The sequence below is a fragment of the Papio anubis genome, chromosome 20 (genome assembly GCF_008728515.1).
Source record: "Papio anubis isolate 15944 chromosome 20, Panubis1.0, whole genome shotgun sequence".
Lineage (NCBI taxonomy): Eukaryota > Metazoa > Chordata > Mammalia > Primates > Cercopithecidae > Papio > Papio anubis.
This window is the reverse complement of record NC_044995.1, coordinates 48,570,459-48,597,532: the sequence shown is the minus strand read 5'-3', so window position 1 is coordinate 48,597,532 and position 27,074 is coordinate 48,570,459. Positions and strand designations below refer to the sequence as shown.

Sequence of the window (27,074 nt, the reverse complement as noted above, 5' to 3'; positions counted from 1 at the left end):
CGGCCTCTTTTCTATTTTAGAGACAGGGTCTTGCTCTGTCGCCCAGGCTGGAGCGCAGTGGTGTGATCATAGCTCACTGCAGCCTTAGTCTCCCAGGCTCAAGTGATCCTTCTGCCTTGGGTTTCCGAGTAGCTGCAACTACAGGTGCACACCACTGCACCTGGCTAATTTTTATATTTTTTGTAGAGATGGGGCTGAGCGCCGTGGCTCACCCCTGCAATCCCTGCACTTTGGGAGGCCGAGGCAGGTGGATCACCTGAGGTCAGGAGTTTGAGACCAGCCTGGCCAACATGGTGAAACCCCATCTCTGCTAAAAATACAAAAATTAGCCAGGTGTGGTGGTGCATGCCTGTAATCCCAGCTACTTGGGGGGCTGAGGCAGGAGAATCGCTTGAACCTGGGAGGCGGAGGTTGCAGTGAGCCGAGTTTGTGCCACTGGACTTCAGTCTGAGTGACACAGCAAGACTCCATCTCAAAAAAAAAAAAAAAAAGAGAGGGACAGGGTCTTGCTATGTTTCCCAGACTGGTCTCGATCTCCTGGGCTCAAGTGATCATCCTGCCTCAGCCTCCCAAAGTGTTGGGACTACAGGCATGAGCTACTATGGCTGGCCAATTGCAGAAAGATGGAACTGTGGCCGGCCATTTCACCAGTGAAGTCCCAAACACCCCTCTGCAGGCATGATGAGCCAGGGTAGTTCTTCTCTTTTCCTCATTCCTGTTCTCTGTGTGTGTGGTGGGGACCACAGCAGGCAAGGTGGGGTGTTGGTGGAATTTGGAATGAGTGGAGTCTGGGCAGGCCCAGAGCTCTCTGTCTGCCTTCTGGTCCCGTGTTGGCTGACCCTGTTGCCCCCTCTGCCCTGCTTTGGCTGAGCTGAATTATTTCTTGGTCCTTCCCATCTGGGGGCTTTTCGCTTAACCTTTGTTGCCCCTGATAGAGTGGCCTTGTTAGCATGCACCTACCCTCATTCCTCACTCAACTTCTGCCTGCTCATTCTTTGTACCTTAGTTTTAGTGTCACCTCCTCCAGGAAACCTTCTTTGATTTCTCCTCCTCCCTAGGTCTCCTCTAGGCTCCCACAGCTACCTGCGTTCCCTGCATGACAGCTCTGATGTTACTGGGCACAGCTTCCCCTCGTTCTTCACTTGACTGCCCCTGCTCATCTTTTGAGTTTCAGCTTAAGTGTCACCTCCTCCAGGAAGCCTCCCTGATTTCCTCTCCTCCCTAGGCCTCCTCTGGGCTTCCCCCAGCTGCCTGTGTGTCCTCTATCCCAGTTCCCATCGCCCCAGTCACACAATCCATCTCCTCCTTCGGACTTCGAGCTCCGTGTCGGTGGATATCGGGACTTTGCTGGGGTCCTGGCTGTGTCCCCAGCACCCACCACATGGCCTGGCACACAGTAGGTGCTCAGTGATCCAGCAGCACGCTCAGAAACTCCCTTTCCAGCCGGGCGCAGCAGCCCACACCTGTAATCTGCAGCTACTCGGGAGGCTGAGGCACAGGAATCGCTTGAACCCGGAAGGCGGAGGTTGCAGTGAGCTGAGATCGAGCCACTGCACTCCAGCCTGGTGACAGAGACTACATCTCAAAAATAAATAAATAAATAAATAAACAGAATCCTCACACGGTGCTAGAGGGGAGAGTGCTTGATTCTTTATCATTACATGTGAGGAAACGGAGGCTCTGAGAGGCAAAGCGACTTGCCTAAAGCCACACAGTTGGGAAACGGAGGAGTTGGGATTTGAGCCCAGGCTCTTAATCAGCACAAATGCCACTTCTCACTTGGGACGGAAAGGAAACCCTGACTCCTTAGGCAGCTGTACGGAGTCTGGGATGATAATGTGCTGAGAGCCAGAGCTACTGTCTGCTGCACCCTGGGGCTCAGTCTGCCCATCTGTACAAAGGGACGTTCCTTAGCTACTTCTCGCCCTGAGACACTGGGTTCTCAGGGTTGGCAGCTTAGAAAAAGACCAACACGGAACACCCAGAAATTAACTTTAAATTTCTGATGAGTAACAAATACTTTTTTAGTATAAGTATGCCCCAAATATAAATAAAGATAAATATAAACACCTGCCACGGATCCCTGCACAAACCACGGGCTCCAGACTACAAGTCCCACAACCCACTGCGGCCTCCCTTAGGAACTGACTATCATGACTTTTTATTTTTCATTCATTCATTCAAAAATGGTATAGGCCACCCGCCGTGCGCCAGGTCTTGTGCTAGGTGCCGAGGATACATCATATGCACAAAACAGACAAAAGTCTTTGCCCTCGTGGAGTTTGACATCTACATCCTTGGGAGTCCTAAGTGATTTTTGTTTTTCTCAGCAATTTCTGCCAGGAAGACTACAGTTCCCGTGACCCTTTGTATTTGTTTGATGGGACTACAACTCCCAGAAGACCTAGCGCGCCAGAAGGCACTTCCTTTTCCCTTTAGCCCCAACTTCCTTCCAGGTCGGAAGGTTACGTCCTGTACGCACCTTTCGCCCCTCACCCCAATTTCCCCTACGCCAAAGACAGGGTTAAGATAGTGATATCGCGAAATAGTTTTTAAAAGCATTTTATTGCATTTTTGACTTGGAGTTTATGTGAAACCTCAGCAGTATTAGCCGAACAGCCTGCTGCATCCTCCGGGAGTCCCAGAGTGGGCCTACAACTCCCATGGGGCTCCTCGAGCGCCAGATGGACTACAATTTCCGACAGGCAGCGCGGCTGGCGGGGCGGTTCGCGGCGATGCCCGCAGGACCTCAGTGCTAGTGCGGGCTGCCCGGCGCGGCGCCCGCAGGACCCCGGCGGCTACCCATGCCGAGGTGAGTCCACGGGAGCTGCCGCCGCCGCCGTCCCGTCCCCGCTGCCGCCCCGCGCGGCCCCGCCGCCGGCCAGGATGCTGGAGGAAGCGGGCGAGGTGCTGGAGAACATGCTGAAGGCGTCGTGCCTGCCGCTTGGCTTCATCGTCTTCCTGCCCGCCGTGCTACTGCTGGTGGCGCCGCCGCTGCCCGCCGCCGACGCCGCGCACGAGTTCACCGTGTACCGCATGCAGCAGTACGACCTGCAGGGCCAGCCCTACGGTGCGTGTCCCCGGCCCACCCTCGGGGCTCCCCGGGCTTCCCGGCCACGCCACTCCGGCCCGGCCAGCCCCAGGCCGATCCCTAGCTCCAGCCTGGGCCGCCCGACTCATGCTCAGGCCCCAGGCGAGGCAGAGCCCTGACGCCCTGGAACCCCGGCTTTCCTTGCCCAGCGCCCAAGAAACTCCCGCGCTCGCTCCCACAGTCCCCGGCCCCTGCCCGGGGCTCCCTGCCCCAGAACTCGTGGCCGGGCCAAGCGTCTCGCGCCCCTGGAGCACCAGGTCCCCTCTCTCCTGTCCCCAGCCGGGCCTGCGTCTACCTGCCTTGCCGAATTTCTCCCTCCTGGGCCCCCTCGGCCCCCTCGGCCCCCTCGGCTTCCCGGTCCGGGCTCACTTGAGCAGATGCTCCCGTCCTGACCTCCAGCGCCCAGGGCCCTGTTCTGGAGACCATCTGGTTGGTCTGCGGATCCCCTGGGTCGCGTCCGTGTTCCCAGGCCTCCCGCCTTTAGCTGACTGCGTTTGGAGTTGAAGGTCCTCACACTGATTTCTGTCAGGCTGAACCATCCGACCCGGTGGTCCAGCATTCCCCACTCCCTCCCACGGCCCTGGGTGCCAAGTGCATTTTGTCCAGTGCCCAAATTCAACCCCGCTCTGAGTGTTCTCGCTCTGGTCACCGGTCCCCACGTCAAGGGTCCATTTCTCCCCAGACACCTGACGCTCTCAGGTCCCAGTTCGTGAGTCAGGTTTCAGAATCTGGTAGCCCAGCTTCCCTGGCCTCCTCTCACGTCCCCAGTTCAGTCCACTCGCCTGGGGTTCCCTTTGACCCTCTTTCTGTCCCGCCTTTGATGCACACCCACCCCCTCAGCTCAGCCTCCTCACCCCCGCTTCTCAGAACCCCACTTGTTCCATCTTTCCAGGATTTCCTCATCGCCTCCCAAATTCGCACCCGCAGAGGCCCCCTTGCCCTTGGATTCTGCAGGTCTCCTGCTCAACAGCCCCGCCCCCTCTCGTGGCCCTGACCCCAGTGTCCAGACCATTCCACATTCCCTTGTCTTTTCCTGGCTATAGCTGTCCCTGGCATTCCAGAACCTTCTGGTCCCTGGTTTATCTTTTCAGCCTGGCCCCTCAGGTCCCTGGAAGTCAAGGCCTGGCCTCTCCTGTAAAGGAGTCCCGTCCACATGTTCTCCCGGCCCCCTGAGTTCCGAGCTCAGATTCTCCTGGACTGGTCCTCTCGTCACATCTCAGACTGAGCCTGAGGTGCGGGGACCCCAGCCTCTGCAGCCCTTGAGGAGCCCATCTCTGGAGATGGAACCAGACTTTGGCCTTAGGTCCCGTTTTGCCCCAGAGTTACGATGTTTTCATTTAGAGCCATTGTTGTCAACCCAGGGGACGCTGGGCGATGTTTGGGGACATCTGTGGTTGTCACGACTGCGGGTGCTCCTGGTATGGAGTGAGTGGAGGCCAGGGACGCCGCTCAACTCCCTGTAGTGCCCAGGACGGTCCCACCCCAGAGAACTGTCCGGTCCTAATGTCCACGGTGTCCAGGGGAAGCGCCCTTGGACCAGAGTGGTGGTGTAAACCCAAGGCCCCAGGCTCTGGAGGGGCTGGAGTGGAAGGCCAGGGGCTCCTAATGCAATGACCGCGTTTTTCCACGCTGGTTGGGATTTTCCCGGGGGAACGATCCTGATCTGCACCATCCTGTAGAACCGCCTGCATCTTTACTGCCTGGCACAGGAGCCAACAGCCACAGGAGGCTGCTGAGCCCCCGAAACGTGGCCTGTGCAACTAAGGAGCAGAATTTCCAGTGCTGCTTAAGGGTGATAAACCCAAGTAGACACACGTGGCTGCGGCTCTCGTAGCAGTTCCCGTGGGGTTTCCAGGGCAGTCTATATTCCAAAGATCCCACTCCTAGAGCTCGAGATACCCTGTTTCTCCAGGCCCTTCTGAGGCCCTGTTCACGCTCCTGGCGTCTCCTGCCTGGGCCCCCAGCTTACCTGGCCTCCCTCCAGCACCCCCGGGCAGGTGGGATCCAGTGGCTCCTACACTGTCCCTGGGTGGGTGTGGGCCCCCTTTCTCTCCCCGCATGCCCACCCAGGGAATGCATGTTGGCTGTTGAGTGAGCAGGTGTCCTGCCATTCAGCAGCGGGACGGACCCCCTCTCCAGCCTCCTGGAGTCCCTTCCATTTCCTTGTGTGGCCTCCTGTTCTCCGCAGCCTCCTGACATTCACCCCATTTCCTTCCCCGTTTCTCTCGGCCCCTTTTTGGCAGCGCCTCCCTCCCTTTCCCCTGCAGTCCTTTCTCTCTTTCCTCGCTTCCCTGGGGCCTTTGCCCACAATCCTGGGTTTTCTTCCGAGTCTTCCTTTTCATTGGCCTCTTCTCCCCTGTACCCTCCTCCCTGGCCCCCAGCTTTTCTCTCTCCTGGTGAGGAAGCTGGGCGCAGCTTTCCCTGTATCTGGCATTCGCCCAGCTGGTCCGTGGGCTCTAGGGGTGAGTGGACGAGCCCGTGGGGCAGCCGCCCTGCCTCAGCCTCGTGCTCCTCATCTGTGCCCTGGGAAGCACAGCCCAGCTCTCGCAGGGTAGGCAAGGCCCGGCCAGCACACCTCTCTGTGTCGCTGTGGCCGCTCCTGAGAGACTGGGGGTGGTTTGGACCAGAGCCCTGCTGAGGACAGGCCCTTGAGATGCCCCAGCGTGCTGCGTTTGAGGCCACCCTCCACCACCATCTTCCTGGTGTGCTTTCACCCCTGGGCCCCCCACCGGGAGGAGCTGCAACTCTTACTCGCTGGGGATTCCTTTCCCAGCTTCCTTCCTGCTGCTGTTGAGAGACGCAGGGTGGGGCGGTGCCCTTTGTGTTTGGGTGTGATCCGGGTCTCATTGGCCAGGTGCGCAGCGCCCCTCTCCTGTGAGTGGACTCTGGCCCTGCTGGGTGAAGGCTGTCTCAGCTCTGCTGCCGTTCACAGCAGGTGGGGCTCGTTGAGCTCACGGCCCATGTGAGGTGGGAACCTTAGCACCCCTTGGAGTGCCCAGCTCCCAGGATCCGTCAGGTCCATCAGACTTGCCAGAACTGTTTCATCTGGCAGCCGGCTAACTGCAGCCTGTTGGTCACGTCTGGCCCTCCCCCTATCGTTGTTGATAAAGTTTTATTGGCATGCAGTCATGCCCGTCCATTGGCATCTTGTCTCTGGCTGCTTTCACGCAGAAACAGCTGAGCTCAGTGATTGTGCCAGAGCCCTGTGGCCTGAGAGGGGAGAGGTTGGCCGTCTGGCCCTTGATTGATAGATAGGGGCCCAGGCCACTGTTCAGGTCCAGTCCTGTCACGCGAACTGGTGACCTTTCTCGGGATGCCCGGTGCCCTCCATGGCGTCCACCACAAGTGGCCTCTGCCCATTCAGACGCAGGTCTGAGGGAGTTGGTGCTGGTTTCACCTCCACAGAGGGCCGCGTCCACACTAGGTTGTGGCCACCTGGCCTGACCCTGGCCCTCGAGGGAGGCTGGGGCCACCCCAGGCCATCTCTGCTCCTGGGGAGATGGGCCTTGGTCACAGAGAGCCCTTGCCATTGGGCCCCAAGCGAGCGGAGGCTGGGATCCGGGGGCAGCATGGCCTTGGCTGGTGCTGACACGAGGCGGGGCCCAGATGGGCGGGGTTTCATCCTAAAGGGGAGGCCGTGGCCTTCAGGGAGCTCAGGGTGCTGGCGTCCACCCCCATTCCTTTGACTTGCCGCTGCTCCTTCCCTTCTCCGGCCTCACTCACTCCCTAAAGCGTGTCCTGTGTCCCGCTTGTAGGAGCTCGAGGCCCAGAGAACAGTGGGGTGCCTGCCAGTGGGCCTCATCCCCTGGCCCCAAAGAGGTGGCATTCGAGCCACCCCTGGGAGGCCAGGACACGTGGGGACAGGTGGGGTGCAGGGGAGGGGTGCTCCCAGCACTGCAGGAGCCCCAAGGACTCCCTCAAGGTCTTTGCTGCCACCTCCCTGAGGGGCTTCCCAGGGGAAGAGGAAAGGCTCCCAGCCGGCCTGGTGACATCAGGCTCTGAGAGGGGAACAGGGGTGAGGCTGCCGGGCCTGGGGGCGTGGCCCCCCGTGGCTCCTGCATCCCAGGCCTTGGAGTTGGTTCTCTGTGCCCACCTCCTTGTGCTGCACCCGCGACCCCGCCCATTCCCACCTGGGATCTGTGTCCCTTCCGTGTCCCCCCCCGCCATGCACCCAGCTCAGCCCATCGGACGCCCCGTTGGAGCAGGCTGCTTCCCTCCCGCCGCTTCCCCGACAGCACGTTGCTGGACAGCAGAGCTGGGGACTCATGCACGCCCCGGCCTCAAGCCCAAGGCTCAGCGCAGGCCCCGGGAAGAGCTGCGTCTGTGGGCAGATGAGAGAATGAGGGTCCCCCAGCATCCAACTTCAGAGTGGGCCTGGCTCCCACGGGGACGCCGGAGTTGGCTCTGGGCATCGGGATTTTGAGTGCTTCCTGCATGGGTCTCACATGGGAGGCCCCGCTGGCCCGCCCCTGGCCCCCCATGTCAGGCCCGCACCCAGCCCACCTGCGTCAGGTCTGCTTCTGTGCTTTGCGTGGTGTCGCGTTGGCCTGTGCGGCGCTGAGACGTTTTAGATCATTGCTTGTCTTTTAACATTTGGGCGAGGTGACGTAAGAATCGGGATTTCCGGCTTCCGGTGTGGTCCACTGAGGCCCGTGTCCCAGCTGAACACGGGTGGCCCCTTTAGAGGGGCCGGAGCTCTCCAGGGTCCTTCCAGGGCCACTCAGGTGGCCGTCGCCGGCGGACAGCATGTAGATCATCGCGGTGCTGAGACTTGCAGGGGTGAAGGGGCAGGAAGTGGGGGGTGCACGTGCAGCTCAGGTGCCCAGAGCAGGGACCCCTGAGCTGTGTCTTGTTGGGTGGAGGACGTTTTGCTGAGAGAGGCGGGAAGAGCAGTCCCAGGAAGCAAACGGCAGCAGCGAAACCAGGAGCCCTGGTGAGTTTCCAGAGCGGCGACCGCGGGGACCACCGCCGCAGGAATGAAGAAGCCCGTGAGGGAGTGACAGCCCGAGGCTCTCAGCCACGGCCCGGCCGTCCGGGGAAGCCCCACCTCGCCCCAGGCACACCACAGCCCGAGCTGCTGAGCCTCCTGCCGGCCCAGCCCCTGGACTTCTAGAAAGCTTAAATGTCCAAGGCCTGGTAGGGTAGACCCAGAGCAGGCGAGCCCGAGAGGGGCTCTGTTCTGGTCTCATGGCTCAGCGCAGGGGTTTAACCTGGGGCCCACGAACGGGCTTCAGGGGAACAGTCCCCAGCCGGGACCCCCTGTAACAGGAGTCGAATCCGGCCCGCCCTGGGCCTATGTAATAGGGTGTTATTGGCACGTAGCTCCACCTGTTGTACATGGCCGCACTCACCCTGCCGTTTTAGAGCTGAGTGGTCGAGACACAGACCAGAAATACTCACTCTCTGGTCTGTTGCAGAAGAGGTTTGCCGAGCCCTGGTCTAGGATCCTGCGTGGACCTCGGTATGGGGGTGGGGAAGTTTGGGTTTCTGCCGGGAGAGGAGGCTCTGTTTTCATTACGTTCTCAAAGGGACTGGGCGCGGTGGCTCACGCCTGTCATCCCAGCACTTTGGGAAGCCAAGGCGGGCGAATCACCTGAGGTCAGGAGTTCGAGACCAGCCTGGTCAATGTGGCAAAACTCTGTCTGTACTAAAAATACAAAAATTAGCCTGGCATGGTGGCAGGCGCCTGTAATCCCAGCTACTCCAGAGGCTGAGGCGGGAGAGTCCGTTGAACCTGGGAGAGGGAGGCTGCAGTGAGCCGAGATTGTGCTGCTGCACTCAAGCCTGGGTGCCAGAGTGAGACCCTGTCTCAAGAACAAAACCAAAATACAAAGATTCTCAAGAGGTCTGAAAATCCCAGAGTGTCCTAGGGTTAGCGTGGCACTGAGCCCGTGGGCATGGGCCTGGCACATGTTCGCAGCCCCCGTCACCCGATGTGCGGGGTGCAGGCTGGGGGGACCCTGGGAGCTTCTTGAGTCGGAGGTCTTCCAGGTTCTGGGCTGGGGCTGGGGCTGCTGGGTGGGTCCCTGGCCTGGATCTGTCCCCTTCCATTGGCCTGGCCACCTGCTGAGGCTCATGACCCCTCCCCTGTCCCCACAGGCACGCGGAACGCGGTGCTGAACACGGAGGCGCGCACGATGGCGGCGGAGGTGCTGAGCCGCCGCTGTGTCCTCATGCGGCTACTGGACTTCTCCTACGAGCAGTACCAGAAGGCCCTGCGGCAGTCGGCGGGCGCCGTGGTCATCATCCTGCCCAGGGCCATGGCCGCCGTGCCCCAGGACGTCGTCCGGGTGAGCGTCTGCCCTGCCCCGTCCGGCTCGGGTCCAGAGCTGGGGCAGGAGTCGGAGGCAACTGTGAGCCTAGGCAGGTCGCTTCGCCTCTCTGAGCCCTTTGGAAAGTAGGATGGACTGTTCCCCTGCACCGTTGATCTCCCCGGGGGCGATTGTGTCTTCAGAGGATGCTGGGTGATGACCGGAGGTGTTCAGGGAGGGCCGCTCCTGGCGTGGAGTGGGTGGAGGCCCGGGATGCTGCTCAGCACCCTGCAGTGCCCAGGACGGCCCCACCCCGGAGAGGGGTCTGGCCCCAGGGTCCACAGGGCTGCGGGAGAGACCCTGCCTTGAGTGAACAGGAGCTGGTAGAATCCAGTAGGTGCCCTGGGTGAAGATGCTTTTGCAGATGAGATGCGGCGGGTGGGATGGGGGGAAGTCCTGCTTTCCTGTGACTGTCCTATGGTTGACGCCGTGCTCTGAGGACCTGCCTGCCCTCCAGGGACAGCCACTGGGCCCCCTGCTACCTTGCCACCCCTGCCAGGCCAGCGGCTCCCTAAGCATGCGTCTGCTCCACAGCAATTCATGGAGATCGAGCCCGAGATGTTGGCCATGGAGACCATCGTCCCCGTGTACTTTGCCGTGGAGGACGAGGCCCTGCTGTCCATCTACGAGCAGACCCAGGCCGCCTCCGCCTCCCAGGGCTCCGCCTCTGCTGCTGAAGGTGGGTTCCGGGCTGCAGGGATGGAGGCTGTGGGCGTGGGGAGGCGTCCCCATCCCGAGGGCTGCTGTCACCCTGGGCTGTTTCCACCCTCAGTGTGAGGCATCCCTTCGCCGGGGTTAACAGTGGGGGTTCCTGGGCCCTGCATGGACCTGCTGCATTACCACCTCCGGGCTGGGACCTGGGACTCTGCATTTTTGCAGCCGCCTGTCCCCCACCCAGCTACTGGCTCTGTGCACACGAAAGACCAGAACCACGAACTCAAGGGAGCCTTTCCCATCCTCAGGGCCTCGGGGTTTATGAAAGACATGGGGGATCTCTTCAGTTCTCTACCTGCCGAGGACATTCTCAGCATCACATCTCGAGTGGGCGGTGTGGGTGTGCCCGTGGTGTTCTTACGGAGAAGGGGCACACACCTTTCTTTCCTCCAGCCCTGTGAACGGGGGCCCTGGCAGCGAGCTCAGAGCAGGAGCCCACAGCTTTGTGGTGGGACCTGTGGTGGGGAAGGATGGGAGTGGCCGCTGTGGAGAGTGAGGAGAAAGAGGAACTGGAGGAGGCAGCTGAGGGGCCTGCCCAGGGCAGTCGTCAGCTACTGGGGTAGCAGGGCTGAGAAGGGAGGCCCCAGAGCCCAGGGTGGCAGAGAACAGGGCATGGCAGGCAGGTGTGTGCTGGCCCAGCCCCAACAAAAGCCGTTTGGTGCTGTGGTTTCAAGTTATAAAAAAGGAGGCCGAGGCAGGTGGATCACCTGAGGTCAGGAGTTCGAAACCAGCCTGGCCAACATGGCGAAACCCTGTCTCTACTAAAAAAATACAGAAAGTTAGCCAGGCGTGGTGGCGGCCACCTGTAATTCCAGCAACTTGGGAGGCTGAGGCAGGAGAATCACTTGAACCTGGAAGGCAGAGGTTGTGGTGAGCTGAGATCACACCATTGCACTCCAGCAACAAGAGCAAAACTCCATCTCAAAAAAGAAAAAAAAAAAAAGAAAGATTTATCCTACACAGCCAGATCAGTGAGATTCTAGATCCAGAGTTGGCTAATGCCGGCCCAGGGGCCACCTGTTTTTGTCGATAAAGTTTTATTGGTCCTGGGCCACGTTCATTTATGCACAGTCCAGGGTGGCATTCCCAGCAGCAGAGCTGAATTGCTGCAGCTGCAACAGAGACCATCCGGCCGGCAAAGCCGAAGGTGTTATCTGGCCCTTTTCAGAAACCGTTCTCAACCCCTGGTCTAGGTTAAAAGTCTTGACAATGGCCATTTTTGTTGTGGCAACAGAAGAGTATAGTTCTGCAAAAACTTAAGTATCCAGTTAGAGAAGAAGGAAAGAGGAATCTTCTTTTTCTTTTTTTTTTTTTTTTTTGAGATGGAGTCTCACCCCTTTGCCCAGGCTGGAGTGCAGTGGCGCGATCTTGGCTCACTGCATCCTGAAGGAGGAGTCTACTTGGTGGAGTATTATGCAGCTGGTAAAAATGATGTTGAGGGCTGGGCATAGTGGCTCACACCTGTTGTCCCAGCACTTACGGAGGCTGAGGCAGGAGGATCGATTGAGGCCAGGAGTCCAAGATTAGCCTGGGCAGTATAGCAAGACCCCTGTCTCTACAGAAAATTTAAAGAATCAGCCAGGTGTGGTGGTGCACGCCTGTAGTCCCAGCTGCTCAGGAGGCTGAGGTGGGAAGATCCCTTGAACCTGGGAGGAGGAGGTTGCAGTGAGCTGAGATCACACCATTGCACTCCAGCCCGGGTGACAGTGCGAGACTCCGACTTGAAAATATATATATATATATTTTATAGAGAGTTCCCAGGAGCACGCTTCCCCCAGTGATCATATCTCTTTTTTTTTTTTGAGACGGAGTCTTGCTCTGTCGCCCAGGCTGGAGTGCAGTGGCGTGATCTCAACTCACTGCAAGCTCCGCCTCCCGGGTTCACGCCATTCTCCTGCCTCAGCCTCCCAAGTAGCTGGGACTACAGGTGCCCGCCACCAGGCCCGGCTAATTTTTTGTATTTTTAGTAGAGACGGGGTTTAACCGTGTTAGCCAGGATGGTCTTGATCTCCTGACCTTATGATCTGCCCGCCTTGGCCTCCCAAAGTGCTGGGATTACAGGCGTGAGCCACCGCACCCGGCCAATCATATTTTACATACCCACAACAGTTGTGTTTTCATTTTTGTTTTGTTATTTTTTTATTATCCCTTATTCACTTTCAAAAGATTGTGTTTTTAGGCCAGGTGCAGTGGCTCACACCTGTAATCCTAGCACTTTGGGAGGCTGAGACAGGGGGATTGCTTGATCCTGGGAGGTAGAGGCTGCAGTGAGCCATGATTGCATCACTGTACTCCAGCCTGGGTGACAGCATGAGACCCTGTCTCAAAAAGAAAAATAAAATTGTGTTTTTAAAACGCTTTAAAAACAAAAAAACAAACAAACAAAAAAAACGCTTTAAAGCACAGAAATGCAGACTCAAAAAGTTGTGTGAACTCAGGCATTATCGGGCAGGCCCTGACCCTAAGTCCCTAAGTGAACAGCTGTTATTGAGGGCCCGAGAGGAAACGATCAGAATGGCATGGAGGAGAAATTCCCCAGCAGAACGTTCCAGAAAGGAGATGTGAATCATTTTGAGAGAAGGTTGTGCTAGGGGGAGCACGGGTATCACATGGTATCGAAATCTGCTGGTCACATCCCCACACGCGGCTGGTTGGCTCCACCCGAGCCCCCAACCTGCGGTGCTGGGGACGTCCCCTGGCTGGGACCCTGGCTGGGCCGAGGCTGACGCGCCCTCTCCCTCTCCCCAGTACTGCTGCGTACGGCCACTGCCAATGGCTTCCAGATGGTCACCAGCGGGGTACAGAGCAAGGCCGTGAGTGACTGGCTCATCGCCAGCGTGGAGGTGAGTGCCACCCGCCCTAGCGTTGGCGCCGCGTCCCCAGGGGTCCCTGCCATCCACCTGGCTCCCCGGCTCAGCCATGCTAGAGGGGAGCCTCTGATGGGAAACTGGGGTCAGATCTCTCCCCTGCCCGGCTGAAAACCTCCTGTGCCTCCGCTGGCAGCTGAAGGAACCCAAACTTCTCTCGTGGCTGGGGAGTCACTCTGTGGAGCGCCCAGGCCCCTGCCAGCCCCCGGTCCATCTCCTTCCTTCCATCGTGGGCCCCCACACACCAAGCCGCCACCTCCAACCCCAGGGCCTTTGCACCAGCTGCCCCTCCCAGGAAGCCCCCTCCAGGCTGCAGGGTCGCCAGCCTCCCCTCGTCACAGAACCTCACCCGTCAGCCCAGACACTGCGTCCTCACAGACCCTTCCGAGCACCCCCTGGTGTCAGCAGAGCGAGAGAGGGTGGGGAGCTGCCGGTGTGGAAGCTCAAATCATCGAGGCAGATCCAGAGGGTGAAGCCTACATCGCTGCTGCTACAGCACCAGTAGGGGCCTTAAAACCCAAGAAAGGCCGGGCGCGGTGGCTCAAGCCTGTAATCCCAGCACTTTGGGAGGCCGAGACGGGTGGATCACGAGGTCAGGAAATCGAGGCCATCCTGGCTAACACGGTGAAACCCCATCTCTACTAAAAAATACAAAAAACTAGCCGCGCTTGTTGGGGGACGCCTATAGTCCCAGCTACTCTGGAGGCTGAGGCAGGAGAATGGTGAGAACCCGGGAGGCGGAGCTTGCAGTGAGCTGAGGTCCGACCACTGCACTCCAGCCTGGGCGACAGAGCGAGACTCCGTCTCAAAAACAAAACAAAACAAAACAAAAAAACGAGAAAGCGCCAACTCCCCCAGCATTTCCCCACAGGACGGCGCCGGTGAGGGGCGCAGAGGAGTCCACACAGATGTGGAATTGTCTCATGGTTGGGGGAGCCCTGAACAAGGCGTGCCTGCTGTTTTAGGGACCCAGGCCTTGGAGGGGGGCCCGAGTAGAAAAGCACTGGCTTAGGCGGGGGTGGGGAAAGCGTCCTGGAGGCCCTGGCTCCCCATACACAGGCCTTGGCGGAGGAGCCCTGGGGTTTGTTGAGGGCGGCTGTTCTGTTTGTTCCTGTTGGATTGTACTGTGGGCCCGGGAGGCAGGTCCTGTTCACAGCGCCAGTTAGTACGCGATGAGACCCCGTGGCCTGGCCTGTATCACACTCCACAGTGGCATGGGCGCTGGGCTCCAGATCCCATGGGGCCATGTCGACTCCCTTTCCCTTGGCTGTGCCCTTTCTCCTATGAGCAGAGCCCTTTTGGCAGCTGGGCTTTGAGTTCAGCCTTTGAAGGATTTCCACGTGGAAAAGCATGTTGCAAAAACAGCTGGTAGACTCCCACAGCCAGACAGGGAGTCCCCAGGCCACCGCCGGCCCTCTACCTGCTTTTGTAAATAAAGTTTTTGCTTGTTTGTTTTTGTTTTTTGAGACAGAGTCTCTCTCTGTCACTCAGGCTGGAGTGCAGTGGTGGGATCTCTGCTCACTGCAACCTCTGCCTCCTGGGTTCAAGTGATTCTATTGCCTCAGCCTCCTGAGTAGCTGGGATTACTGTCATGTGCCACCACGCCCAGCTAATTTTTTGTAATTCTCTCTCTTTTTTTTTTTTTTGAGATGGAGTTTTGCTCCTGTTGCCCAGGCTGGAGTGCGGTGGCGCCATCTTGGCTCACTGAAAACTCTGCCTCCCGAGTTCAAGTGATTCTCCTGCCTCAGCCTCCTGAGTAGCTGGGATTACAGGTGCCTACCACCACGCCTGGCTAATTTTTGTATTTTTGGTAGAGAGGGGATTTCGCGGTGCTGGCCAGGCTGGTCTGGAACTCCTGACCTCAGGTGATCTGCCCGCCTTGGCCTTGGCCTCCCGAAGTGTTGGGATTATAGGCATGAGACACCGCGCCCGGCTGTGTAAATAAAGTTTTATGGTTCACAGCCAAGCTGATGCATGTGCAGACCACCCATGGCAGTCGTAACAGACACCGTCTCGTCCCCAAGGTTAAAAATATCCCCTCTGGCCCTTTATGAAAGTCTGCCGGCCCCTGGGCTAGAGTGGAATCCGACTTTGGTGGGGTAAGAGGCAGGGATGGGTGCATACAGATCCTGAAGGAATCCGAATGCCTGGCTGAGGGGATTAGTCCCGTTCCTACAAACAGCTATCCTACTGAGGGGCTCAGCCCCGTTCCTATAAAAACCTATCTTCCTGCTCTCCCCGATTTTTTTTTTTTTTTTTTTTTTTTTTGAGACGGAGTCTCGCTCTGTCTCCCAGGCTGGAGCGCAGTGGCACGATCTCGACTCACTTCAAGCTCCGCCTCCCGAGTTCACGCCATTCTCCTGCCTCAGCCTCCCGAGTAGCTGGGATTACAGGTGCCCGCCACCGTGCCCAGCTAATTTTTTGTATTTGTAGTAGAGACGGGGTTTCACCGTGTTAGCCAGGATGGTCTCGATCTCCTGACCTTGTGATCCGCCCGCCTCGGCCTCCTAACCCGATTTTTAAAGATTTCAACCTGAGGGCCAGAGCAGGGGTGGGTCCCTGTTCCTGGCTCCACCTCCTCCCTGGAGGAGCTCTCTGGGGCTCCCAGAGTCAGAGGCTGGCACCTCCTGTAGGCCTCAGTGCTGAGGCCGATGCTGGCACCCAGCGGACGGGCCCCATGTGGTCCAGAGGGGAGGGGTCTCCAAGCCCCACACATGGGTCACCTGCCCCAGGAGCAGCCAGGCCATTCCCCCGCTGTCTTTCCACAGGGGCGGCTGACGGGGCTGGGCGGAGAGGACCTTCCCACCATCGTCATCGTGGCCCACTACGATGCCTTCGGAGTGGCCCCCGTACGTATGTGTGTCCCCATCCCCCCCCACCCCACAGGGCTTGGACTCCGGCTCCAGGCAGTGCCAAGGCAAAGCGCCTGTGGGGGATGGTGGTCGGGGTCAGTGGTTCACCCTGTGACGACCTTTGCTAGTCATCCCGGTCCCCGCAAGGGCCTTAGGGTGGGTGTCGTGGGACTGAAACAGGCCCGGCTCTTGCCCCGGGGTCCCAGGTCTCAGGGTGCGGCGGTGGCTGTGTCAGAGGCTGAGCCCAGGGAGTCTGAGTCAGGCCAGCGCTGGGTGCCGTGGCTCCGCATGAGGCCTCCTCGTGGCTGTGGTTTGTCCCAGCGAGAGGCCACAGAGCAGGGAGCAGACCCACGAAGGGAAAGGCGTGTGCAGTGGGTCGGGGAGGCCAGGCCCGGCTTCCAGGCCTTCTCCCCTCGTGTCCCATGGGACACGCCTCATCCCCAGCAGTGAGCTGGGACGACAGCCCAAAGCACCGTCACCAGCAAGGCTCCCAGAGACCCAGCACCTGGTTCCTGTGGGGGCTGGTTCTGTGGGCCCTGCTGCCTGGCCCATGCCGCGATTCCAGACTCCAGAGGGAAGCAGGGCCTGTGCGTGAACCACGGTGTTTGCAGGAACAGCTTTGGCCCCAGACAGAGCCTGTCCTGTCCGCGAGGGTCACGGGCCCTGGTGCAGGTTCCTGGTCTCAGGCCTGCGGCACAAACTGTTCTGCTCAGCGCGGGTTGGGTGGGAGCGGGGTCGGGGGCGTGAACCACTGTGTCAGCCAGCACCCTGCCTCCTTTTTTTTTTTTTTTTTTTTTAAATTTAGACAGAGTCTCGCTCTGTTGCCCAGGCTGGAGTGCAGTGTCATAGTCTCAGCTCACTGCAAGCTCTGCCTCCCGGGTTTAAGCGATTCTCCTGCCTCAGTCTCCCAAGTAGATGGGACTATGGGTGCCTGCCACCACGCCCGGCTAATTTTTTGTATATTTAGTAGAGATGGAGTTTCACCACATTAGCCAGGTCGGTGCCTCTTGAACTCCTGACCTCAGGCGATCCACCCGCCTCAGCCTCCCAAAGTGCTGGGATTACAGGCGTGAGCCACCACACCCAGCCCTGCCTCCTTCTTCGAACACAAATCAGCTGAACCAGGCAGAGTGCAGAGGGTCAGGGCAGATCTGCTACCTGGCTGTGTTCCCAACCCCTTGGAGGGCCAGGCCGCCAGCCTTGAGAATGCCTGGTCCCGCTCGGGCCCACACAGAAACTCAAGCTGCTCGGGGCAGTGCCTCTTGAACCTCCTGGGACCTACAGGCATGAGCCACTGCGCCCGCTGCCTTTCTCTGTCCTCCTTGTCCCCTGTGAAGCTTTTTTTGTTTTAAATGTTATTTATTTATTTATTTATTTTTTATTATTTATTTATGTTTTTTGAGACGGAGTCTCGCTCTGTCACTGGGCTGGAGTGCAGTGGCGCGATCTCAGCTCACTGCAAGCTCCGCCTTCTGGGTTCAAGTGATTCTCCTTCCTCAGTCTCCCGAGTAGCTGGGACTACAGGTGCCCGCCACCGTACCTGGCTCATTTTTTTTTTTTTTTTTGAGACTGAGTCTCGTTCTGTCGCCCAGGCTGGAGTGCAGTGGCCGGATCTCAGCTCACTGCAAGCTCCGCCTCCCGGGTTTACGCCATTCTCCTGCCTTAGCCTCCCAAGTACTGGGATTACAGGCTTGAGCCACCACGCCCGGCCAGTGAATAATTGGCCCGTACGGGGATCATTTTTTGTATTTTTAGTAGAGATGGGGTTTCAGCATGTTGGTCAGGCTGGTCTCGAACTCCAGACCTCAGGTGATCCGCCCGCCTCGGCCTCCCAAAGTGTTGGGATTACAGGCGTGAGCCACCGCGCCCGGCCAAATTTATTTTTTGAGATAATCATAAAACATAAAGTTCACCATTTTAGAGTGTACGAGTGGGTTTTAGTACATCCAAAGTGGTACGGTCTCCACCCCTTTCTAATTCCAGAACATTCCATCACCCCAGAAAGCAGCCCTACCCCATCAGCTGTCACTCCTGGTCCCCTCCCCAGCCCCGGAACCCCGGCACGTGCGTGTCCGTCCCAGCACCTGTGGGCTGGCCTGTTGGATGGGTCCTATGAACGGATCCTACACTGGGAGCAAAGCCTTTTGGATCTGGCTTCTCTCATTGAGGAGGGTGTTTGTTGTCCCCCTGAATTCAGTGTCACCGAGGTCCCCTTTATATGCTGTGGCCTTGGGACGGTCCCAAGCCATTGCAATGTCCAAGAAGCAGTGTGGCCTTACTGAGAAGGCTGCTTTAGATCACAAAGGTGCATCCGAGGGCAGGAAAGGCATGTGGTCGAGCTGTGCAGGTCTCCCCACGGCCGGGGCTCGAGGGTGGAAGGGCTGGTCCCATGGACGGGATCCCGCACAAAGACTGGGGCTGGTCAGACGCTGCCCTCCGTGAGCGAATCCGGCCCAGCTCTGGGCTCCAAACTCTGTGTGTAGCTTCTCCTGGGTGCGGGCCGAGCTGAGGTGGACAGGGAGAGTCCTGGGTTCGGCGGGGCCCTGCAGATCCCAGGCCATCAGTTGGGGATTGAATACAGTGGGGGAACGATCCCAGCTGCCCGCTGGACATGGCAAAGGGGCTGGGGGACAGCACAGAGATGACCACGGCTGCTGTGGGCAGTGAGGTGGTGGGGCTGTGGGAATGGGGCAGGGGTGACAGAGATGACTGCGGCTGCTGTGGGCAGTGAGGTGGTGGGGCTGTGGGAGCAGGGTGGGGGTGACCGAGAGATGACCACAACTGCTGTGGGCAGTGAGGTCGTGGGGCTGCGGGAGCGGGGCGGGGGTGACCGTGACCGTGCCTCTCCCGCCCCTGCAGTGGCTGTCTCTGGGCGCGGACTCTAACGGGAGCGGCGTCTCCGTGCTGCTGGAGCTGGCACGCCTCTTCTCCCGGCTCTACACCTACAAGCGCACACACGCTGCGTGAGTGCCAGGGGCGGGCAGGGGGACGGGCGCGGGGGCCATGCTGCCGGACAGCGCCACCCACCAGGCGCCTCTGCAGCTGTTTTTGTGAAGCCTCCTGGCCCTGAAGTGGGCCTTAGCCCAGGAATTGGGGTGCCTTGTTTATCGAGGGCTAAGCTGAGGTCTCAGAGGTTCCGTCTCTTGGAGGCCCACGGGGCCCGGCTGCTGCTCGCCGCAGGAGCCTGCTGGGGATGCTGTCAGCTGCAAATGGTAGAGACTCCCGGCTAAGGGCCCGGGAACCGGGGGATCCCCTCAGCCCTGTGTGGGCAGGGCCGGATTTTTTGCTGGGGTGCGGCCATCCTGGGCACTGCAGGGCACTGAATAGCATCCCGCCCCGACCCACTCCATGCCGGCAATACCCCATAGTCGTGGCGGTCACAGGTGTCCTCAGACCGCCCACTCTCCGCTGGGGGCAGAATCAGCCGTGGTTGAGACCCCCCTGGGTCAGGGGATTCCATGGAGCCCCAAGAGACTGTCCCATGCTCATCTGCCCCGCTGAGGTCCCAGGAGGCTGCACACGTTGAAATCCACACCCTGAGTAGGAAGGGAGAGAGGAGGTGAATCCCAGGAGCTGGGGGACCCCTGGTTTATACCATCCGCCCCGTCGGGAGTTTATCCTGGTGTCTGGTGTAAGCAGGGGGCAGACTCGATTTTTCCCCAGATAATGAATGCAGGCTTCGTCCCCCGTGGCCCTGTGGATGTCTTTGGTGGGTGACTCTGTCGTGGGCGCCACCCACTCCGTGCCAGGAGCGCCCCCAGACGTAGCAACCACAGATGTCTCCCGACGTGACTGTGTCTCCCGTGCGGGGCGGGTAGAATCACCTCCAGGTGAGACCCTGGCCCAGACAGTCACCCGCTCCCGAGACAGTCCTGCTGTCGTCATTGTGTCAGCAGCTCAGAGAGGCCAGGGCCACTGTGGCTGAGACGTTTCTCAGCCTTCTTACAGCCACAGGGCGCCGGGAGTCACGTCCAGGTTTAGGTAGGAACTTGGACTCGAGCTCCTGGCCTCAAACAATCCTCCTGCCTCAGCCTCCTAAAGCACCAGGATTACAGATGTGAGCCACCACGTCCAGCCAAAACTTTTTTTTATTTAAGCTGCAGAACCGCTTCCCCCAGCCCCCCACTGATGCCTTTTGAGAAGCTCATGCTTTCAAACATATGTGAACACGGCTGGCTTCTGCCAGGCCCGGGGGCTTCCTGGCAGCTGGGGCAGAGGTTGGGTTTCCGGGGCAGAAGGGACTGGGTTGGAGAGAGTCCAGGGCGGACATGGGAGGATGAGGGTAGAGGACGTGCTGAGCAGTTTCCTTCTCTGATCCTGGTGACCCTTCTAACAGCCCAGGCTGTGTTCCATTAGAATTCTTGGCCCAGCTGGGTGGCTCATGCCTATAATCCCAGCACTTTGGAAGGCCGAGGCGGGTGGGTCACCTATCAGGAGTTCAAGACCAGCCTGACCAACATGGTGAAACCCCGTCTCTACTGAAAATACAAAATTAGCCAGCTGTGGTGGCGGGCGCCTGTAATCCCAGCTACTCAGGAGGCTGAGGCAGGAGAATCGCTTGAACCCGGGAGGCAGAGGTTGCAGTGAGCCGAGATCGCACCATTGCACTCCAGCCTGGGCAACGAGCGAAACTCCGTCCTAAAAGAAAAAAAATCTTCTTTAAGTGAATAGACTTTATTTTTTTGGCCTCCTGGTGTCTGTTGACTGGTCGGTCACCCCGATTCCTCCTGGGCTCAGAGAAGCCTCTAGAGTTGGGGTCTAATGTGGGGAGGCCCTGCTGCTGGGAGACACTGCGTGAGTTGTGGTTGTCATTGGGGGAATCTCCCAGTTTGGGGTGGGTGAGGCCAGGGATGCCGCTCAGCACCCTCAAGTGCCCATAACAGCCCCACCCCCGAGAACCATCTGGCCCTGGTGTCCACAGGGCTGAGGGGTCATGCCCTGCCCTAAGGGACTGGTCAGGATTTCCTACTTTGGGGAGGCCTTCGTACCCCTCCTCAGGGACCTGTGACCTGGCCTGGTCCCTCCTCCACCCCCGGTGCTTGCCTGTCAAAGCTAACGCCAGGTTTTCCCCCGCCAGGTACAACCTCCTGTTCTTTGCTTCCGGAGGAGGCAAGTTTAACTACCAGGGAACCAAGCGCTGGCTGGAAGACAACCTGGACCACACAGGTGAGTGGCCCCGGGTGGAGGTGGGGGTGCCGCAGGGGTGGTGCTGTGGGGAGGCACGGAGGGAGGGCTGGGGGCCACTTCCCAGTCCCCACCCGCCCCGCCAGCTCTCGGTGCCCTGCAGACTCCAGCCTGCTTCAGGACAACGTGGCCTTTGTGCTGTGCCTGGACACCGTGGGCCGAGGCAGCAGCCTGCACCTGCACGTGTCGAAGCCGCCCCGAGAGGGCACCCTGCAGCACGCCTTCCTGCGGGAGCTGGAGACGGTGGGTGCCCCTTTGACGGATGGGCCCCAGGCTCTGTGGGGCACACACGTCGGGGCTGGGTTGGGGCGTCTTGTCCCAGGGTGTCCTTGCTGTCTGCCCTTGGGGCTCTGAGGGGCACACTGCGTTGGGGCTGTGCTGGGGCCTTCTGTCCCGGGGTGTTCCACTGTCCCTCCTTACCCAGAGCTCACTGTCCACCGGGGCTCTAGCTGGCCTCAGGGGGGATCCCGGGGGCAGGTGGGTTTCTCCTCGTTTTGCACCCTCGGGGGTTCTGGGAGGCCCCTGGGGCATTTGGGGAGTGGACCTGGGTGGCCACCACCCCTGCCTGCCCTCTGTTGATGGCACCTCCTGCCGCAGGTGGCCGCACACCAGTTCCCCGAGGTACGGTTCTCCATGGTGCACAAGCGGATCAACCTGGCGGAGGATGTGCTGGCCTGGGAGCACGAGCGCTTCGCCATCCGCCGGCTGCCTGCCTTCACGCTGTCCCACCTGGAGAGCCACCGCGACGGCCAGCGCAGCAGCATCATGGACGTGCGGTGAGCATGGCAGCGCCACCCAGCTCCTCCTAGAGCTTTCCTGGGGGCTGAGCCACAGGTCGCAACTCCAGGGGCCATGAGAGCGTGGAGGGAGCGGCCCCCACACACAGGCCGTGGGGAAGAGGCTGGTGCGTGGCCGAGGCCGGCTATTCGGTCAGGCTATTCGCAAGCACTTCCTTACCGGGGCTAGGGAGGGCGAGGCCAGCAGCCTGGGGTCATGGCCCTATGTGGGACCCCCAGACCCCATCACCTGTTGAGTTAGGAGAAAGCAGCTCCTGCCTCTGGGCTTCTTTAGGGCCCTGGCGACTGTCTCGGGGAGCCTGGCCCCCCACCACACCCCAGCTCTTCCTTGCCCAGCCTCCCTCTGGGGCACTGTCTCTCTGGCTTCCTGTGTCCTCTGACCCTGAGTCCTGCCTGTCTCCCTGCTGTCATGTGAGCCCCTGGGCAGGCTTTTGTGGAGCCTGAAACAGTCTGGCCACCCCGGCCGGTCCTGGCACCAGCAGGTGGGCGCCGTCTCCTCCCCCAGCGCCCGCAGGCCTGGCATAGACCCTTCCCGTTCATCCGCTCTGCTCTGCGGTCACTGGGCCCTCAGGAGAGGTGCGAGCTCAGCCATCGGAGGCCTGCAGAAGCCCGTGGCGGGAGGGAGGGGCACATCCCTGTGTGATCTCAGTCCTGGAAAGGATGGAGGTGACGGTCGCCCACCAGCCGGGAGAGTGCCAGGAAGTGAGGGTGGGCACATGGCTGTCCCAGCTGTGCTGAGCTCTCTCAAGACCACCAGGGGTCAGCCCAGGAGGGCCACCTGGGTCCCAGAATGGATTCTTCCACCGGGACGGAATAGTCCTGTTTAAATCCCAGAAAAGCAGAAAACGGAGTCAGTAGGAACCAAGGCCTCGGGGCGCGAGCCTCACCTGCGCACAGGGGCGGGTCAGGGCGCGGGGCCTGGAGGTGGGGGGCCCCTGGTGAACCTGCGTCTGCATGTCAGCTGAGTAGTTAAAGCTAAGCTTAATTTTTTTTTTTTTTAAAGACAGAGTCTCACTCTGCTGCCTAGGCTGGAGTGCGGGTATTACAAGCGTGAGAACTACCATGCTTGGCTCCAAGTCCACATTTTAAATAATTGTTTTTGAATCGTGAAGGTCCCGGGTGGATTCTAAGACTCTGACCCGTAACACGAGGATCATCGCGGAGGCCCTGACTCGAGTCATCTACAACCTCACGGAGAAGGTAAGCCCTTGCTGCCACCAGCACCAGCGCCAGCCCCAGCCCCAGCCCCAGCCCCAGCCCCCCAGCCCCCCAGCCCCAGCCCCCCAGCCCCAGCCCCCCAGTTCCCCAGCCCCAGCCCCTGCCCCGCCCCAGCCCAAGCTCAGCCCCGCCCCCGTCCCCGCCCCCATCTCTGGCCCGCCCCGGCCCATCTCAGCCCAGCCCCGCCCCAACTCCTGCCCAGCCCAAGTCCCAGCCTCAGCCCCAGCCCCGCCCCAGGGACCTGTACTCAGGGCTGTCCCCTCCTCTCTCCGCAGGGGACGCCGCCAGACATGCCGGTGTTCACGGAGCAGATGGTAAGGGGGCCGGGCTAGCGAGTGGGCGGACAGGCAGGTGGGGCCGGGCTGTGACCACTGTTGCCGTCCCTACAGCAGATCCAGCAGGAGCAGCTGGACTCGGTGATGGACTGGCTCACCAACCAGCCCCGGGCCGCGCAGTTGGTAGACAAGGACAGCACCTTCCTCAGCACGCTGGAGCACCACCTGAGCCGCTACCTGAAGGACGTCAAGCAGCACCACGTCAAGGCCGACAAGCGGTGAGGCTGGGGCTCCGCACTGGCCCCGTTCAGCCTGGGGCCTAGGGGGACCTCCCCATACTGCATCTCCCACCCCCTCACCCCTGGGGGATGCCAGGTGGAGCAAATACAAAGAGAGAATGGGAGGAGGGCCGGGCGCGGTGGCTACGCCTGCAATCCCAGTACTTTGGGAGACTGAGGCAGGTGGATCACTTGAGGTCAGGAGTTTGAGACCAGCCTGACCAACATGGTGAAACCTCGTCTCTACTAAAACTACAAGAAGTAGGCCTGTGTGGCGGTGGATGCCTGTAATCCCAGCTACTTAGGAGGCCGGGACGGAAGAATCGCTTGAACCCTGGCTGGGCGCGGTGGCTCAAGCCTGTAATCCCAGCACTTTGGGAGGCCGAGACGGGAGGATCACGAGGTCAGGAGATCGAGACCATCCTGGCTAACACGGTGAAACCCCGTCTCTACTAAAAAATACAAAAAACTAGCCGGGCGAGGTGGCGGGCGCCTGTAGTCCCAGCTACTCAGGAGGCTGAGGCAGGAGAATGGCGTAAACCCAGGAGGCGGAGCTTGCAGTGAGCTGAGATCCGGCCACTGCACTCCAGCCCGGGCGACAGAGCGAGACTCCGTCTCACAAAAAAAAAAAAAAAGGATCGCTTGAACCCAGGAGTTGGAGACCAGCCTGGGCGACATAGCAAGACCCCATCTCTACAAACTTAAAGCGTTAAGTATTTATTTATGTATTTATTTATTTATTTGTCTTTGAGATGGAGTCTCGCACTGTCACCCAGTTTGGAGTGCAGTGACGTGATCTTGTCTCACTACAACCTCCATCTCCCAGCTTCAAGTGGTTCTCGGACCTCGGTCTCCTGAGTAGCTGGGATTACAGGCACCCACCACTATGCCCAGCTAATTTTTTTAAATTTTTAGTACGAGATAGGGTTTCACCATGTTGGCCAGGCTGGTCTCGAGCTCTTGACTTCAAGTGATCTGCCTGCCTCAGCCTCCCGAAGTATTGGGATGACAGATGTGAGCCACCACGCCCAGTCTCCATCTCTACACACCCTTTATTAAGAACTAGCTGGGCAGAGTGGTGCCCCCTGAGAAAGTGCTCTCTCCCCAGGGACCCAGAGTTTGTCTTCTACGACCAGCTGAAGCAAGTGATGAATGCGTACAGGTGAGTGGCGGCCAGCGGGGCCTGGAGCCCTTCACCCCTGTGGGTTACAGCGGAGGGGACCATGGCCCACGGGGGTCTAGGGGACCACGTTGCTGGCCCGCACCGTCCTCAACCTCAGGGACCCTGCTTTCTCCACAGAGTGAAGCCAGCCGTCTTTGACCTGCTCCTGGCCGTTGGCATTGCTGCCTACCTCGGCATGGCCTATGTGGCTGTCCAGGTGAGCAGTGCCCAGGCTCCAGTGGGGCAGGGGGCCGCCCACCTGGAGGAGCTGGGCTGGATGTCTCTGAGTGCATCCTGTCCCCTGGCTCAGCTTAGAGTCACATGGCCTGGGGCCCCAGCCCCACCCACATCCTCACTCTCTCCTGCTATGTCCCCAGCACTTCAGCCTCCTCTACAAGACCGTCCAGAGGCTGCTCGTGAAGGCCAAGACACAGTGACACAGCCACCCCCACAGCCGGAGCCCCCGCCGCTCCCCAGTCCTTGGGGCCGAGCACGAGTGAGTGGACACTGCCCCGCCCCAGGCGGCCCCGCGGGGACAGGGGCCCTCTCCCTGCCCGGCGGTGGTTGAAACACTGAATTACAGAGCTTTTCTCTGTTGCTCTCCAAGACTGGGGGGATTCTTTTTTTTTTCCTTGTCTTTGAACTTCCTTGGAGGAGAGTTTGGGAGACATCCCGGGGCCAGGCTACGGACTTGCGAACGAGCCGCCCAGTCCCGGGAGCCGGCCGCCCTGGGTCCGGTGTAAGCACACATGCACGATTAAAGAGGAGACGCCGGGAGCCCCTGCCCGATCGCGCGCAGCCTCCGCCCACCGCCTCCTGCCGCAAGGGGCCTGGACTGCAGGCCCAGCCTGCTCCCTGCTCCGCGTCTGTCCTTGGACATCCCCTCCCGCTCCCCGATGGTGGCGTGGACATGGTTATTTATCTCTTCTCCCTCTTGCCTGGAGGAGAGCAGTGCCAGCCCTGGGGTTCCAGGATTCCAACCCCACTGGAGCATTTTGTCCCCCATGTGGTCTCAGTGACCCGTCCCCTCCACAGTGGGCTGTCGGGGAGCCGCACCACTCAGCCTTCCCCTTTCCGACTGCAGGGTCTGACGCCATCGTTGACAGCCTCTGCTTCGTGGGGGGCTGGCAGGGCCCCTGCCTCCCCGACCCCTGACACACTGCACACCCCCATTCCCCCGCGCTCCTCTCCTCCCAGCCTGTCCCGCCGGCCCCTGTGCCTCTTCGGCCCCAGCCCGGCTCCCAGGGGCCTCACCTGCTTGACCCCCGCCCAGCTCCCTGCCCTGAGTCCTGAGCCAGTGCCTGGTGTTTCCTGGGCTCGGTGCTGGGCCCCCAGGCCCGCCAGGCTTTGCCACGGCCGGCCGGTCCTCCCTGGGGAACTGGGTGCAGGTGGAGGACTGGGAGGCAGGAGGTGGCCTGGGGAGGCCGGGTGGCTCCTCTCCTCACTCCCTGCCCTGGGCCTCAGCTTCCTCATTTATCGAAAGGACGTGTTCAGGGTGGGGGCGTCAGGTGAGAGCATTTGTTGGGAAGGAGACACTTGGGGCATGGCCTCTGGGGCCACCCTTCCTGGAACTCATAGAGGAAGGTCCGGGCCCCCACAAAGCCATGGACAGAACCCTCCACCCCGCAGGCCAGGCGCCGTGTGTGAGTGTGGGAGGGAAGGAGGCCTGCATTGAGCTCAGGGAGACCCCGGCGTGTCCGTTCTTTAGCAATATAACCCACGCAGTGCGTGCCGAGCAGACTTGGGGAAGAAGGGGCTTGAGCTGGGCGAGTCCTGGCCTGGGCACCCACAGCCATCTCCCTTCCGTGGCCCGGGGAGGCGTTTGCTGTCTGAGGGACCTGGGCCGGCCCATGGGAACCTGGGGTTCTGTCCAGATAGGACCAGGGGGTCTCACTTGGGCCACTAGTTCTTCGGCCAGCACCTCTGCCCTCCTGAACCTGCAGCCTGGAGGGGTGCGGGGTAACCACCCCTCTTTCCTCCAGGTTAGCAGGGGACCCTCTTCTCCCCTGTCTGCCCTGCGGGTTGCCCGCCTCCTCCAGAGACTTGCCCAAGGGCCCATCCCGGCTGGCCTCTGGGCACTTGTGCTGGGACTCTGGGACCCCGGCAGCTGCCACCTTGTCACCATGAGAGAATCTGGGGAGTGCTTGTGTGCTAGCCAGCAGGCTTCTGTCTGGGTGCCGCCGGGCCAGCGTTTCAGAGGGAGCTTCCTTCCTTCCTTCCCGGACAGGTCGTCAGGATGGATGCACTGACTGACCGTCTGGGGCTCGGGCTGGTGTGGGATGCAGCCGGCCAATGAGAAAATAAAGCCATATTGAATGATCGCCA

General features: G+C 60.0%; 1 protein-coding gene across 3 annotated transcripts; it reads left to right on the top strand.

Moving 5' to 3' along the window:
- Nucleotides 1–502: 502 nt before the first annotated feature.
- Nucleotides 503–27,074, top strand: NCLN (nicalin). 3 transcript variants are annotated; one of them, XM_009193130.4, is made up of 15 exons: nt 503–3,070; nt 9,191–9,381; nt 9,937–10,081; nt 12,865–12,959; nt 15,752–15,832; nt 18,695–18,798; nt 20,913–21,001; nt 21,123–21,262; nt 21,617–21,795; nt 22,929–23,016; nt 23,310–23,348; nt 23,427–23,587; nt 24,696–24,749; nt 24,888–24,966; nt 25,127–27,074. In XM_009193130.4, exons 1-15 carry the CDS (start codon nt 2,887–2,889, stop codon nt 25,184–25,186), a joined length of 1,689 nt encoding a protein of 562 aa, XP_009191394.1. In that variant the 5' UTR covers nt 503–2,886; the 3' UTR covers nt 25,187–27,074. The 3 variants fall into 3 exon arrangements, with proteins under 3 accessions (XP_009191394.1, XP_031515993.1, XP_009191395.1); XM_031660133.1 differs by having other exon boundaries at nt 23,424–23,587; XM_009193131.4 differs by lacking the exon at nt 15,752–15,832 and having other exon boundaries at nt 23,424–23,587.